Raw genomic sequence first — 14,445 nt, forward strand, 5'->3', positions numbered from 1 at the left:
TCGCGTCGGTTCCGATTCAGAATGCGTCGCTAATTCCAATTTCCAAATCCGACGCTCCGTCTCATCTGGGACCGCACGCCGACGTAACCTGCGTTCTAGAATTTCCGCGCTTTCTTCGTTGCATCACGGCCTTTGTCCCCCTCGACTGTGACAGGTGAAGTTTCGCAAGTTCACTGACCTTTCCCCGCCGTGCATCCGTAAGCGAGATGCCCGGGATTGTGATATAATGAGTCGAGTGGCGGTTTGTTGCCTTAGAAATCACTATTTCCGCACTTTCCAAGTTACGACATTACATTTAGAGGAAAATAATTGCGAGGTGAACGACCGGTTCCGGAGTCCGGCTGTCTCTAATCTAGTCGATCATTCGACGCTCGAGGAGAGCGTTGATCCTTCGTGATCTCATCTTAACCGTACGAAACTTGATTGTCAAAAATGTGAAGTGCCTCGTTTGTCGAGGTTCGCGGGTACTATCGTGTACAGAGATGTGGTTATTCAATAAAACTTTCGTCGGCCTAGTATCATTTCGCCGAGCGAACGGTACTCGAGGCGGTTGGGAAAGTACCGCTGTTTCGCGTGCCACATTCTTACAATATTCTTCGACTTGCGACATGATCCCAGCGAGACGTCGCTCGGCGTTAAGCTGAGAATCGCAAAGGGCATTGTCCGTGGCTGACCACTGTTTATTTATCAGCCGCGATCGAATCATATTCGATTCACGTTCGCGATTCACACAACCGTACGGCGCTTAAAATTCTTCGTAGGCCTATGAACTTCAGCTTTGGATTCGGTATAATCCGATCACTGCGTCAAAAGTTACACGCACATCAAAACATCAATGACGATATTATATTTCGGCGTTGAAATACGCGATATGTGAAATTGATTTTTTTCGTGAAATCAATAATACGGAACTCGTTTGGAACTGGTCCCGACGGTATTTTTGTTTACGCATTTTCAGCGAGATAACGGTACAAACTCGTTCTATACTCGCGTTTCTCGTTATTTTTATTAAGGACGATAAGGTATTATTTACAAACTGAGTTTGTTTTGTTGACACAAGCGTTATTAGCGGTGAGGTTGTAAAATTTGCTTGTATTGTTTGCTTCAAGTACACGGTGTGGTAATAAGGGTTTGCGGTAATAATGCTTTGTACTTCTATTTGTTGATGTACATCTTACATTGCTGCTTTGAGTTAACCCGAGTGAATTGGATGTGTAAGGAAAGTGTAAATGAATTTTGACTAGATCGGTTCACCCGGCAGCGACAGTATTATCGCTTAAATCATTAGGGACGCTTGTATTACTTTAAAACCATTGTCCCTTTTCGAAATTCGAGATAATAATCATACCACATATGGAACGCACTAATAGCGTTTGCGTAAACAAATTGATTAACTGATTAAGTATTTGAAAGTCACCGTGAGCACAAAAATATATAAAACAAAATTTACGTAGCGATTATATAGTTGATATAGAACAAGACGTATAAAGGTTGCATCTAGATTCTTGAAAACGGGTTTACAGCAGGTGCTATACTTAAGCTATAAAAACATATTTGAAAAAATGGATGCGCCATTATCAGTTAAATCAACTCGCCTTATGTAGTCGACAGTCCTAGCTAAAAATATACTCGTACAACGTGCACTTTTTAGTTCACGACAACGACACGATTTATTACACCAACATCTTACGACGCTTACGATTTATCGTTTTAAAAACTGTTGTATTATTGAAGTATGTTGTACCAATAAGATAAATGATATATTTGCACAAATATAGTATTTTTGTAATAAGTAACTTCGGTTTTATTTTAATTAATCGTTAATTTTATTAGTAGTTTAGCTACAAGTAGCCGAAGAAAAAGTAGATTAATAGTATTTGTAGTATTACTAATTTAGTATCCTGTTATCATCGTAAAAAATCGAAAGCTAATTTCGCAGTCGTCCATTATGAATGTGTAGCATTAATACGCACGTTGACAGGAGTCTAATGGAGTGCGGTCCGATATATTACCATGTCAAAAGCCACAATGGACATACGTAATATGTAACACACAAATATATGTGTAGTTACTATATGTAAAGAGAATTTCGCAACACTGATAAGTAACCCCGGTTGTGTAAACTGTTTCTATGTATCTATAAAAATCAATAACATTTTTGTGTGTTTGTAGTTTCAAAATAACTGCTATTTTTATTTTTTTATTGCTATATTTATTGTATTACTAGAAGAGAATCGTTTAATTCTTTTGTCAGTCTGTCTTTAAGAGTGCATTTTGGAACTAATTTATTTAAATATCAGCCTTCCACCCTTTAAAGAAGATAGTAGGTAGCATTTTTTCTTTTTTTTTTTTGACCACCTTTTCAAGGGTTTTATGAAGATACCAAACGATATAATATAACATCCGAAGGAGGGCGATGTCGCGCGGCGAAGTTATTACGAATGTTTGGACACGGTATCATGTGGCTAAGCAAATAAACACGTAGTGAAATTTTTCAGAGGTTCAGTCGGTCGATTAGATAAAAGTGAAATGGTGATAAAAATCGCGATAAGTGTTATTTTTATTAATCGAGATCGTTCGGGACTTCGTAACAGGTAGGTGATGTTACGATTTATGAGCTTTTGAAAATAATTCGGTTAGTGATTAAAAGACAACTGACTTTGTCGCGTTTCATATGGCTTCATGGTGCGAAGAGAATACAGAAGAGGGATATGCGAATAATATTTTCAAAACTGTGTATTTTAAAACAATTTTAAATTAATGTGATCACTTCCTTAATTAAATGTAATTTGGCTCTTTAGAATACCAGAATACACAAAATCCTACCTATTTGATCATGGTCAATTGTGTCAAAATATTTGATATAAGTAGTGGCATCAATTTAAACTAAAGCAAGCATTCTTCTTTATATCACTCAACTTCACTATCTTCGTACCCACCAACAATTATTTTGACGCAACAATTCAATCCAAACTATGTTGTTTACTAATGGTAGTTTACAAAAGTGTATCATGTTACATATTACACACAACATACATGTCGTAATTAACGTAAGTTACAAACAGATCGGGCCTATTTGTCGTCCCACGTTGCGAGCGTATTTCGCAAGGAGAATCGCAACATCGCTTATTTTGCGTTTTCGAAATGATCTGCGTCATCGCTCCCTCGCTCGTAGCTCGCCTCTCGATAAGTGGGTTTCATGATTATTACGAGTCCGCGCGCGTCACCGCTCGCGTTTGCTATTTTTAGATTTTTACGCGGAAGTAGGACGTTTCCTTTCTAATTTCTGTACAGTTACGTAAACTCTTGACAAAGAAGAATTCCTTCAGAACCTTCAGTACCTTCAGAAAGGAGAAAATTACACTAAATTGTCTATTATTTCAATTTTACATAATATATAGAAAATATATATACTGTAATGTACTGGTAACTTGCGAGTATAACACACTCATCAAAACCACAACCATAAATAATCCAGTTTCAGTTAAAAGTGACAGCTAATAGGTTTTCACGCGGGCGTAATGTTGATTTAATAGTGTCCTTCCTTGTAGTAATTTGTAATGATAAACAGTAAACAGTTAGTTTGTTTCTAAACGTGTAGCTCATTATACTTGATATACTTATAAGGCTAATAGAAACCTTAGATAAAGCTAAGAGTGCGTCAGTGCATAAGCCGGCCTCCGTGTATAAATACGGAAGATATACGCGTATATATCAAAAGTAATCCGACATGATCTTAAGGAAAACCGACGGGCGCACACTCAGATATCGAAAATGAATAATTTCGCAAACCTCTCTAAATAAATTATATTCCGTTATAATATAGACACGCTATCAGTTTGAGTCAGCGCCAGCGCACCTACACGCAAGAGACAACGCGCAATTGTTTAGTATCTTGTGCAAACACAGTTATGAAATAGAGCGCAAGGAGCAACCGTATAATACGACAGCAGGCACACGCGGTTTGCAAAGCCGAACTGTTACAAAACTGATGCGGATTACTCAAAATGTCTCCGTGCCTCGCGGACACCTTGGCCCGTTCGCCGTGCACGCATATAAATCAACCGCAACGCAAACATCCATTGTCTTATATTTTATTTTACCATAAATTTACATCGCAACGCAAGACGTCAATACGGTTAACAAACCGCCTGTAATCCGGCCTATTGCTCCGCTGTTCGCAACGGCCACACCGCTCGTTACATATCGCAAGCTCTTGCGTCGCACGCTGCAACCGGACCAGCTCTAATGATTAATTATCGTTCTAATTCCGACGCTCATTTCAGCTCCGTGGAGCTCTCGCTTTACGTGCCTTGTGTGAACGAGGAAGGAGCATTCGTCTCGAACGTTTCGCGTTTCCGATCCTCGATAATGAAGAGGAAGCGATTGCGCAGCGAAACAATCATCGATTCCGGCTGCGTATGCGCGGCGACGGAAACCGCGGCAGCTTACGGATGTGGATTTACTCTTTTATTTATCGGCCGATCTGGACCGCATCTGTCCGACGACAAATACGCACAGCTGCCTTTTATGCTGCGCCAGCCTCCGCGACGAGCGAGGACCGCGGCGCTCGCGCACCTGGCGACAGGTGTCGGCAACTCTTTATGTTCGCTCCGAAGGTGTACTTGCAGTTATGAAGTACAAATAATTATTCTTATGCAGTTGCGTGGCATCGTTAGCGTGAAAGTTATCGTCGCAGCTAATCACGGACTGTCACACGAGTATCGCGTTCTTTCTACAGATAACAGTCTTACAGTCTGCCGTAATGACGATGATTACTCGTCCGCGATGTGGGAGCTCCAGCTTTTTACCGGTGCGTTTCCCAACACTTGGAAAAGTCGGTTTAAAACGTAACAGCGTTATGAAAGTCTATACGTGAAGGCAGGTGAGCCGGTTACTTTGAGATTCTTCGTTGTAACATCCCACACGAAAGAATTCCTAGTTGGAGTTACGTGAACAATTGCATCAGGGCCCGTTCGCGATGGGATCTGTAACGGTGTCTCCTCCGCTCGCATGGAGCGTGTCGACTTAATTGCCCTCAAAGATCAAGGGTGAAGATGGCGAGCTGACAGTTTTTACTCGATTCGGCGACCCCACTCATCGGGCACGCATGTGCGTCCGCGAAAGTATGTATGTATTTCGAAAGAGACAACAGCGAAGCACGGTTATATCGGGAAGGAGTCAATGAACGGAAGTGTTTCACGCGCGGCGGTGACATGCGTCCGCGCGTTTATCGCGCCTTGCATAAGCGTCACTTGCCCAATCCCGACGAGCACTGTTATGCTAAACGTCCCGTGATGCGGTCGCGCTCGAAGGAGCCTGGAGGGATCTCATTTACGGATCTGTTGCAAGCGTCACCCTGCGGTTTCGCATTGCCCGCTCCCTACACTAGGTCTATGCGGGTACGCTTTCTACCGCTGCTTTTTCTCCGGTGTGCTGGCGCTCGATTGCAAAACGTTGAGGTCGCGCTTTCTTCGTTCGCGACGCGGAGAAATTGTTGCGACACGCCGCCGCGTACACCGACCCCGCGTTAGAAAGTCGACCGCTCACCGGATTTAACACTCGCTGCCACGTAACGGTGTAATTGCAGCGATTCGAGACGGAGATCGATGTGAATTCGGGTACTTTTTGCGGACGACGCGTTTTTGGACGCTTTCTTCGGTTGCGCAATATTCGCGTAATAGAGAGGTCATCGAACGGTTATTTCGTAAACACGATCGGGTGCATAGAGAGACGACGGGTGCGCATTCGGCCGATTGCAGCGGTCGGTGCGCGGTTTGCGCAACGGGCCCTGGAGTGGCGCCCGTTCCGCAGTCCACGAGTTGCAACACGGGATTATTTCGGCGGCGCCTTGGACCGCCGCCCGGACTTGCATCACGCCATATCGCAACGACTCATAATCCATTGTGACACGCGGGCGGTGGCTGCCAAATACGGCGTGCGGTGTCGTTGCGCTACTCGATCTCCTTACCGCTCGCGGCAAATGTCATCCGCCGTGACGCTGCGCCGGCCTATCGATGCATTCGATTTTAAAACTAAAACAATTTTGCAACCGATGCTCACATTAGCGTTTTCGCAAGCGGCCCAGCGCCCGGTTTCAAAACGTACGCCTTGCGTTATCGCGGCTCCGATAAAGCGAACCGCGCGCTGGTGCGGTTTTGAGACCTAAATTCTGGAGCTGATATGTATTTAGTAAATATACAAAGTTGACGGAAAATGTTGAACGATTTTGATACGTAGGTACGTAGCAACTATGCGCAAACGACAGATTGTGACCGACCGGAAATTTCACAAGACTGACACCGCTTGACATTCGAGAGAATCGGGCGGACCGTAACTTAGTAGTTTGGATAAATTCGAGCGTCGGTTCTTTTATCGATCAAATTTCATGGAGCGACCAGGTCATTATTGAGCAATGTGAGCGGCCGTATAATTGAGTGTAGTCGGGATGGTTTCCCAACGTATCCCGGCATCTCCGTTGCGGTGTGGCAACTCGCTTGCGACACACATGTCCCTACAATACGGGTTACGAAAACCCAGTAGCGGTGGCCGTGACGTCGCAGTCTGGAGTCGGGACGATGAAGACAACGAATTATGCATCGGTAACAGCTATTAGATCCGACATTTCGCAACATCGCCGGACGCGACACATCGAGACGGTTTTGTGTTTCGTCGCGCACAAAGCGTCGACTACCTCTTGCGCAAGCATTCGTCATAGCGATATAAAGTCGAGCAGGAAGTGCATGCATGTGTGCTGCATCTGTGCCGCGACTGCCATTGTTTGTTACGAAACTGTCAGGGTTGAGTTAAGCAATGGCGGCAGTTGCGAAACGCGCCGGCGCATCCCGCTAATTGTGGGCGATCTCCCACACGCCGCACACGATCTACGCTTCGTTTATTAACATATCAATAAAACTACATTCATGCACCGATCCGTCTCACGTCCACGTGAACGCCGTATACGACGTATCTATTAACGACCTCACGACGGCATTAGGCCGAGATTTATTGCACGATAGTCATAATACTCAACTTGACCAAGAAACTTATTCGTGCGCCGACCAATCGGAGAGGAGAGGTGTAACTATCGAAAATTTGTTAGTTAACGTCGTTGCGAAGTAGACGTGAGTCAGTTTGGTAACGCAAATGTTAAATTGCAGTACGTCACGACCGTAATAAGAATGGAGCGAAATAGTTAACAAATTCGCTTTGATGATTTGTCATCGAGGCGGTAACGGATCGGCGGAGCGAGCTGCGGCCGCCGTCCTTTCGCGGTCCCGCGTCCGAGAGACCGAGAATCCTTCGAGGCCACCGCTCGGAACACGCTCGGAAATCCGGCCAACCTTCCGACCGCGTTACAACACCGTATAACTTATTTACGCGTTGCGAAATACGAATCGATTGCAACTGCAGACATCGCACTGTAGCCTTGCCGGTGTAAGGGATTTAATTAGGATCAGTTGCGCAGTCGAGACCTAAAACGGATACGAGGACTCCCGCTCCGCTCACTGATGGATTACAAAAAAGGTCCGGAGTGCGGTTGCTAGTGACGTCACCGCTCGTTTCGACGAACGGTTCCCACAGTACATCTCTAATTCTCTACCCGGCACGTGCTGCGCCACGCTCGACCTACGGTGCTCACTGGCGCAAGAGCTTACCAACAATAAGTGCGCCCGATCACAACGCACCACGACACATGTTGCAAATTTAACCCGTATTACAACGCTGAACGAGAACTTAAATACCAGCCTACTATGAAACATGATTCGATTTGAAACTTTGATAGTGACAACGATCATGCGTACCGTTTCGCGTGATAGCGAGGGTTGCGCCATCGGTAACGAGAGTAACCTTTAACGGGAGCCAGCCGCTCCATATTGTCACGATCGGCTCGTAAATATGTTAATAATAAATCACTATCTCCTTATCTTGCGTCTCAAATTATCTGTGCGTCAGCGTTGCGTTGATGTTGCGTTACGGAGTGAGGAGCCACGTCAGCCGGCGCACACTATTTGTCAAACGGCTGAGACCGCAACTTGCGGGTTTTGTAACAGCACTTTGAAAAAACAAGATATTTATTACTCCCAGCTTTTAGCTTACGAACGCGTAATCGTATCTTGCGCTCCTCGCAATCGATGTTCCCCGTCAAATATAGACTTAATGGATTTTAAAATAAAACGCAAGAATAGAACCCAGCCCTCTTTTCGAATTCATTTAAGTCGGCGTTCCCCCTAGGTAGTATTATTAAACGGGCTTAAAATATCCTATACATTAGTGCACGTCGATTTTACTAACTCGAACCGCCTACCACACACCTGCCTCGCCTTAACCTCTATTTTGCTCAGCGCCTTTTATAACTTTAATTAAAAGTGCACTGCGGCGACTGTACATTGAATGCGGTACGTGCAGGCGACTCGGTATGGAGCAGTCAGCCACACATGTCGAAAGCAAATACTATGGTGTGTCGGTTCAACTGGATAAATACGGCGAAGGTTCAACAACCATTCCCTCGGATCAGAGTTTTCTTGATCGCCCCCAACCGATCGTGTTGAATCACATATCGCCGTACCGTTTCGAACTGTGCATTTAATGCATTTCGAAACGATGCGGCGGCTGTGAAATACGAGGTCGCGGTGCGCCCAAAGCCCGTGATGTGATGAAACAAAACCCATTGCGTCATCGAACAGCTTTATGGTTCGCTGTGTAATTATTTACATGACATTATTGTTGCATATGCGGCGAAACGCGAGCCGGACCGACTATCGTTTTGTAACTAGCTCCCTTTAATGTGTGATGCTTTACTAATTAGCAGTGCGCGAATCGTTAATGGCGCCCGACAAAGCTTTGTGCACAAAGGGATCCATCACGCTCGACCGGCGATCGCGATGTGCACATATTTTAATATGAACACAACGCCCGCGATTCATACGGGTCGCCGGTCATAGCGCGTCAAATACATCTGACTCGACAATGTGTCGAGGAAATCGTTTATCTGATAAATTGCTTTTATCGAATTTCATGTAAACTTATTTGTTGTCTCAGTTGCCGCACAGACCGGTCAAAGCTAATACACGATAACTAGTCAAGTTATTCCTGAATACACGCATGTGTCTAAGTGGTTTGATAATAAAGATGTTTGAGGTTCGATACTGCCAAGAACTTTATTATCGAGAAGCTTTTCAAATGTTTTTATCGTTCCTACAAATGCATGGAGTTTGATGCAAATTTTCTTAAAAATTACTATCTACCAAATATATTTTCCATATCTAATAAATTATAATATTTGATTGCCACAAAACTTAATCCTACTTTTTCTTGTTTCAGGACGACGTTAAAACTTGAGTCACTAGAAGACGCGGTGGTTCTCGACGACCCCGAGGAGGATTTACTTCAAGACAAGCGGGGGTGTCCTGCGTACGTGTCGCCCGAGATCCTGCGGGCCCATCGGACGTACTCCGGCAGGGCGGCGGACATGTGGTCGCTTGGCGTCATCCTATACACCATGCTCGTTGGAAGGTGCGTTTCTATCTGTGCATTATTTGAAGTAAGATTACAGAAGTAAATAGTAGTGGTGGTGGTTAGACACACGAGTTGTTTTAACTTACACCACAGAGAAGCAACGCTTATAATGCGTTGTTGGAATAGTTGCGTTAAGAAATTCCTCCTTATAAAAGTAATAATGGGTTAAATTCCGTTAAACTTACCCTCACATAATTTATCTACCCTACGCAAGTTGTAATGAAAATTAGGTTAAGCGCAATTAAATGTGCATAAATTTTATGGAAGTCAGTGGGTTGAGTGGGCGTCTTCACCTGCTAGCGTGGGACTTACCGTTTTTAGAGATCGCAGGGGTCGCGGCGACCGTTGGCGACGGGGATGATCACCTGTCGGCCGTTACGCGCCAACGGCTAACAATTATATCACCCACATACACGTCGAATGAAATCTTCGCGCACCTGCCACAGTCATGCGGCGAAGACGTTGCCCGAAACGCCCGCGCCCGCACCTGCCGTTCGCGATCCTTTGTTTTCTTTTTTCGGCCCCTGCACCCGTAATTTAAATTCGAAACTCGGGATTTCGCCGCAATCGCCGCCTTCACCTGTCGCCGGAAGGGTTCCGCCGTATTTACCTGGCTTTTTGTTTCGGCGCATCTGCCCTCGAATGACAATCGGATCGCCGATCATTAGTGCGGGCCGAGCTCGGAAAAAACTGGCCAATCTCAGGAGGATCGACCTAACGTTGATTTTAACGAGCCTGCTTATCTCTTAAAAGTCTAAGGGTGCTTTTTTTCACTGACATTTTTGTACATATCTCGTTTTTGGATACGAAATTAATACGACACGCTAGTATCACTTATACTTAATTATATTTTATCGATATGTCAGGTGCGTCTTTGCGCTTCGGTCCTAGATCTATTAATTCTATTGAGTAATTATCATTAATACTAGTCGGAGGCTTTTAGAACTATTTAAATGTTTCGATAACAGGATGACCATTAAGCATTTAAGTATCGTAATGAGTGGCCTAACGAAATAAATGAGGTTTCAAGGGCTGATTAGGAAAATGTAAATCGTGCGCCGTTTGATATTAGAGCAACTACTGACGTTTTCCATTAAGTTCAATTAACTAAACGCATGTTCCATTGTTACAGGTATCCCTTCAACGACTCAGAGCACGCGTCGCTGTTCGCGAAGATATCGCGCGGCTACTTCGTAGTGCCGGAGTGTCTGTCGTCGCGCGGCAAGTGCCTGATCCGCTCGCTGCTGCGGCGGGAGGCAAGCGAGCGCCTGCCCGCGCGGGACGTGCCGCGGCACCCGTGGCTCGCGCGCGACCCGCGCAATGAGCTGCCGCCGCGCGCCGCCGCCGCTCATGACCGCCTGGTACCCGACGCGGACATGGAGCTCGATTGCGTCTAACCTCCTCCCGCCTATGAACGCCTGGTACTTGGGTTGCCGAACTATTGCCGATTATTATAGCATTTTTTAAGCCTAGAAAAATTAACTACACTCCAAAAATATAATTCTACTATAAAAGACAAATTACGACAGGTATTTATTTAATCTCTTTTTCTCAAAAATAAAAAAGTCAAATGTCAGTAATGCTAATGTTGACCTGCAAACTGGCACGCTACTGGTTTATTACAATTACTTTAATTTATTAAATATGGTTGGCAACCCTACCTGGTACGGACCTCGCTTGTGTCTAGCAGTCGTCCGCTGCCTGGTACCTCCATGGTATGGACCTCGCCTGTGTCTAGTTCGCACTTGACTGCCTACCCATGCGCGGTATGGACCTCGCTTGTATTTGGTTGACGCGTGACACGGATTAAGGCCTTGTTGTTTGTTCTCGATGTAAATACCTTCATAGCAATTACTCAGTTAACACCCACGAGCCTGGAACTTGACGCTAATGTAAAGCTCGACCTGTTTACCCGTTGACTTCTATGATCGCCTGGTACCCATGTGATATAGCAACTGTGTTTAACTATGTAAAACCGTTCTGGCACCGGTCCATTAATGCCATCAAGCAAGATTTAAACACAATACAGATCACATCCTAATTGATGAAAAATATAATTTAAAATCAGTTGTAATCTTTCTATACCTACATGTACTTAATTTGTTTACATGTGTGTACCGGGCCTAAGTCACGCGTACACAACTTGAAGACTATATATAAAAAAGGAAATTGCAGTGTGATATTTATTCAACCATTTCTGATTCAGTAATGCACAATGAATTCTCAGTTATGTAAACAGTTATGTACTTCTTTGTAAAATGAAAATATTGTAAACTTTATTATGAAATTCATATTGAGCATAATTTCCGTTGAGTTGTGTAAGTGAATTATGGCGTCATGACTACCATCCAAGCCCATCCAGCAGGCTATATTAAACTATGATGTGATAAGATAACTTATTATTATTCCTCCAATAGGTAATAAGTATTTATCTTGTCACATCTTGTATAATAAACTCACAAATCTATAAGAACATCATGTGACACATGAGAAGACAAATAACTACACTTCTAATAAGTTATTTTACTATATGGGAGGCATTTATTTCTCCACTGTGCATAGAATTGTCTTGTCACGTGAGCACGGCCTAGGCCTCTCAAGCATCCGTAGTGCCGGGACACGTGTCCTGCGTCAGCTGTTGCACTGGTAGTGTCCGGAGCCAAATAAAAGTCTCAGTCGAGATTTTATTTTAGTGTTTATAGAAAAGGACGGCGGGGGCGGCTGGTCCGCACCCCACCGGCCTACTAATTTATAAAGTGGGCGTCCCGTACGAACTATAGGAGCTGCGTGACTGTTACGTTACTATAATGGAATTTTATTGTTTCACTCGGCTCCTATATTGGTATCCGGGCGCCCACGAGCTGTGGTATAGTCGTATAAAAATCGTAATGACAGAATAAGTGAGACTGATATCGCGTTCTTGTGATCTACCCATGGGAAGATAGACCATCTTTGTTGTGAAAGGACAGCTATGGGCTTTCAGTATTTCCGTTTCGAACGTCGTGCGATCCGTGGATCGAGTTATTTATGAAGCATTCTGTTAACTATTACGTAATTCCTGTTGAGCCTAATGTAATCATATCAATTTCACATCAATATAGATGGGTATATTGCATTGAAGTTGCTGTTGTATTGTTAGGTGGTATGCGTAGGTACGAGTATGTATATTTTGTATTTATATAAAATTAAAGTATATCGTGTAATTGTGATCTCCACCGATGTTATTTAGCGATTACTTGATTGCCATTATGTTGTTACGCAGAGGCGAAAGTACTTTTGTTGCACAACGGTCAGTTGCTTCCATCATAGAGTTATTTTGATTATATTATTTGTATTTGGTTATATAAAATCGTGATTAATCGGCAAATATGCGAGCGAAATTTTTATATTTGTTATTAATGTATATATTTCAATCGGAATTTGTTAAATATATTCGCATCACCATGTACCGAATAAGATCGTAGAATTTGGTTTGTGCCATTTATTTAATTTAAAACTAATTTATTCGTTGTTGTAATCTGTGGTGTGATGGCGGCACTCTTCTTCCTATTGCTAAATTATTGTCCCGTTTGGTACTTGGTGTTGAGTTTTTATATTGATTGTAAATTTGAAATCAACTTTTGTTTAGTTTTTTAATAAATTGTTCCAAAAAAGAAAATCAGTAATGTTACCATTTCAAAATTTTGTTGTTATTTTTGTAACAATACTTGTTTGTTTTTTTTTTCATTTTTTCACGCCTTCGGCCTTGGGATTCCTGTAAAATCTTTCATTTATTGAAAGTGTTAGCATTGAAGTAGTCAAGTCTTTCAGTTTTGAAAGCGTGTTGTACAATAGTAGCGTACTGTAAAATATAACTATTACTACTTTAATTTATACAAACTGTAAATAGAACTAAGATATTATAAGTTTATCAAAAAAGGAAGAATGATAGAGGGAATAAATAATTTAGAAAAATATACCGTACTTTTATTTAATTACTCTTTTATCCTTAAACCATTTTTAGACTTGGTTACTTTCAAATCTGCATCGATGGGTATATATAGACCCATCGACGCAGATTTGCATATAAATGCACCTTACGCACACAACAATATACTTAGTGTTAAAAATACTCGCGTTACTTTTTTTTCAATTCTCGACATCATTATGAAATGAGTATGCATTTCCTTTTTACAAAACACTAAAAATGAATGAATGAAACATGTAAAAGATAACAAAAACCTCCGTTATTAGCCCAACCGCTTGAGGAAAAAGTGCTTAAAACTCAGTTACTAAGATGAATTGCAAGTTTGGTACTTACTTTGAAACATTATCATACTTAACAAGAGGGACTTGTTACAGTATTCGAATATTGTAAACGAATATAGCCAGTATCTGATAGGAGAAAGACTTAGTTTTGCATGTACACTTAATTATTAATACGAAAATAAACTACGCTATTAGTCTTATCAATGACATTTGAATCTATCTAAGACTTATGAACGGTCTTCAGAAAGTACCTACATAAAACTAAGTTATAATTACAACGCGGGTTGATAAAAAAATATAATTAGGGCCTACCCGAGTTAACGTTTCTTTTTACATCCTCTCTGGTTTATGACAGCCTAGTACTTAAAGTTAATTGAGAATCATAATAATCTTCAGTGCAACAAATAGAAGCTATAAATATATTTCTTTGACGTAACGTTTCTTTTTAAATACCCTCTGGCTTATGATAGCCTAGTACTTCAATAAGTTAATTGAGAATGTTAGTTAATCTTCAGCGCAACCAATAGATATTCTCAAAGAAGTCCTAAGTATTTATAAATTAAAACAATAATATAATGCAGTGAAACTTCTTTTTATACATTACTGTATATAATCCTAATATAAACAGAATCATATACATACATATTTCGTTAGGGATAATAAATTAAAATATACCAA

The 14,445-nt window shown here is 42.4% G+C and overlaps 1 protein-coding gene across 1 annotated transcript in view; it reads left to right on the forward strand.

The window, feature by feature from the left end:
- The window catches only part of LOC140747993 (tribbles homolog 2), a 42,758-nt gene extending 29,283 nt beyond the window's left edge, over positions 1 to 13,475 (forward strand). The window contains exons 4-5 of the mRNA XM_073080671.1: positions 9,325 to 9,516; positions 10,652 to 13,475. Of these exons, the coding sequence (XP_072936772.1) occupies positions 9,325 to 9,516; positions 10,652 to 10,916 (457 nt within the window). The 3' untranslated portion in view covers positions 10,917 to 13,475. The remainder of the gene's footprint in view (positions 1 to 9,324; positions 9,517 to 10,651) is intronic.
- The last annotated feature ends 970 nt before the right edge of the window (positions 13,476 to 14,445 follow it).

Source organism: Epargyreus clarus, unplaced genomic scaffold, assembly GCF_041222505.1.
Source record: "Epargyreus clarus isolate Ecla_fem2 unplaced genomic scaffold, WU_Ecla_fem_2.2 ptg000015l, whole genome shotgun sequence".
Taxonomy (NCBI): Eukaryota; Metazoa; Arthropoda; class Insecta; order Lepidoptera; family Hesperiidae; genus Epargyreus; species Epargyreus clarus.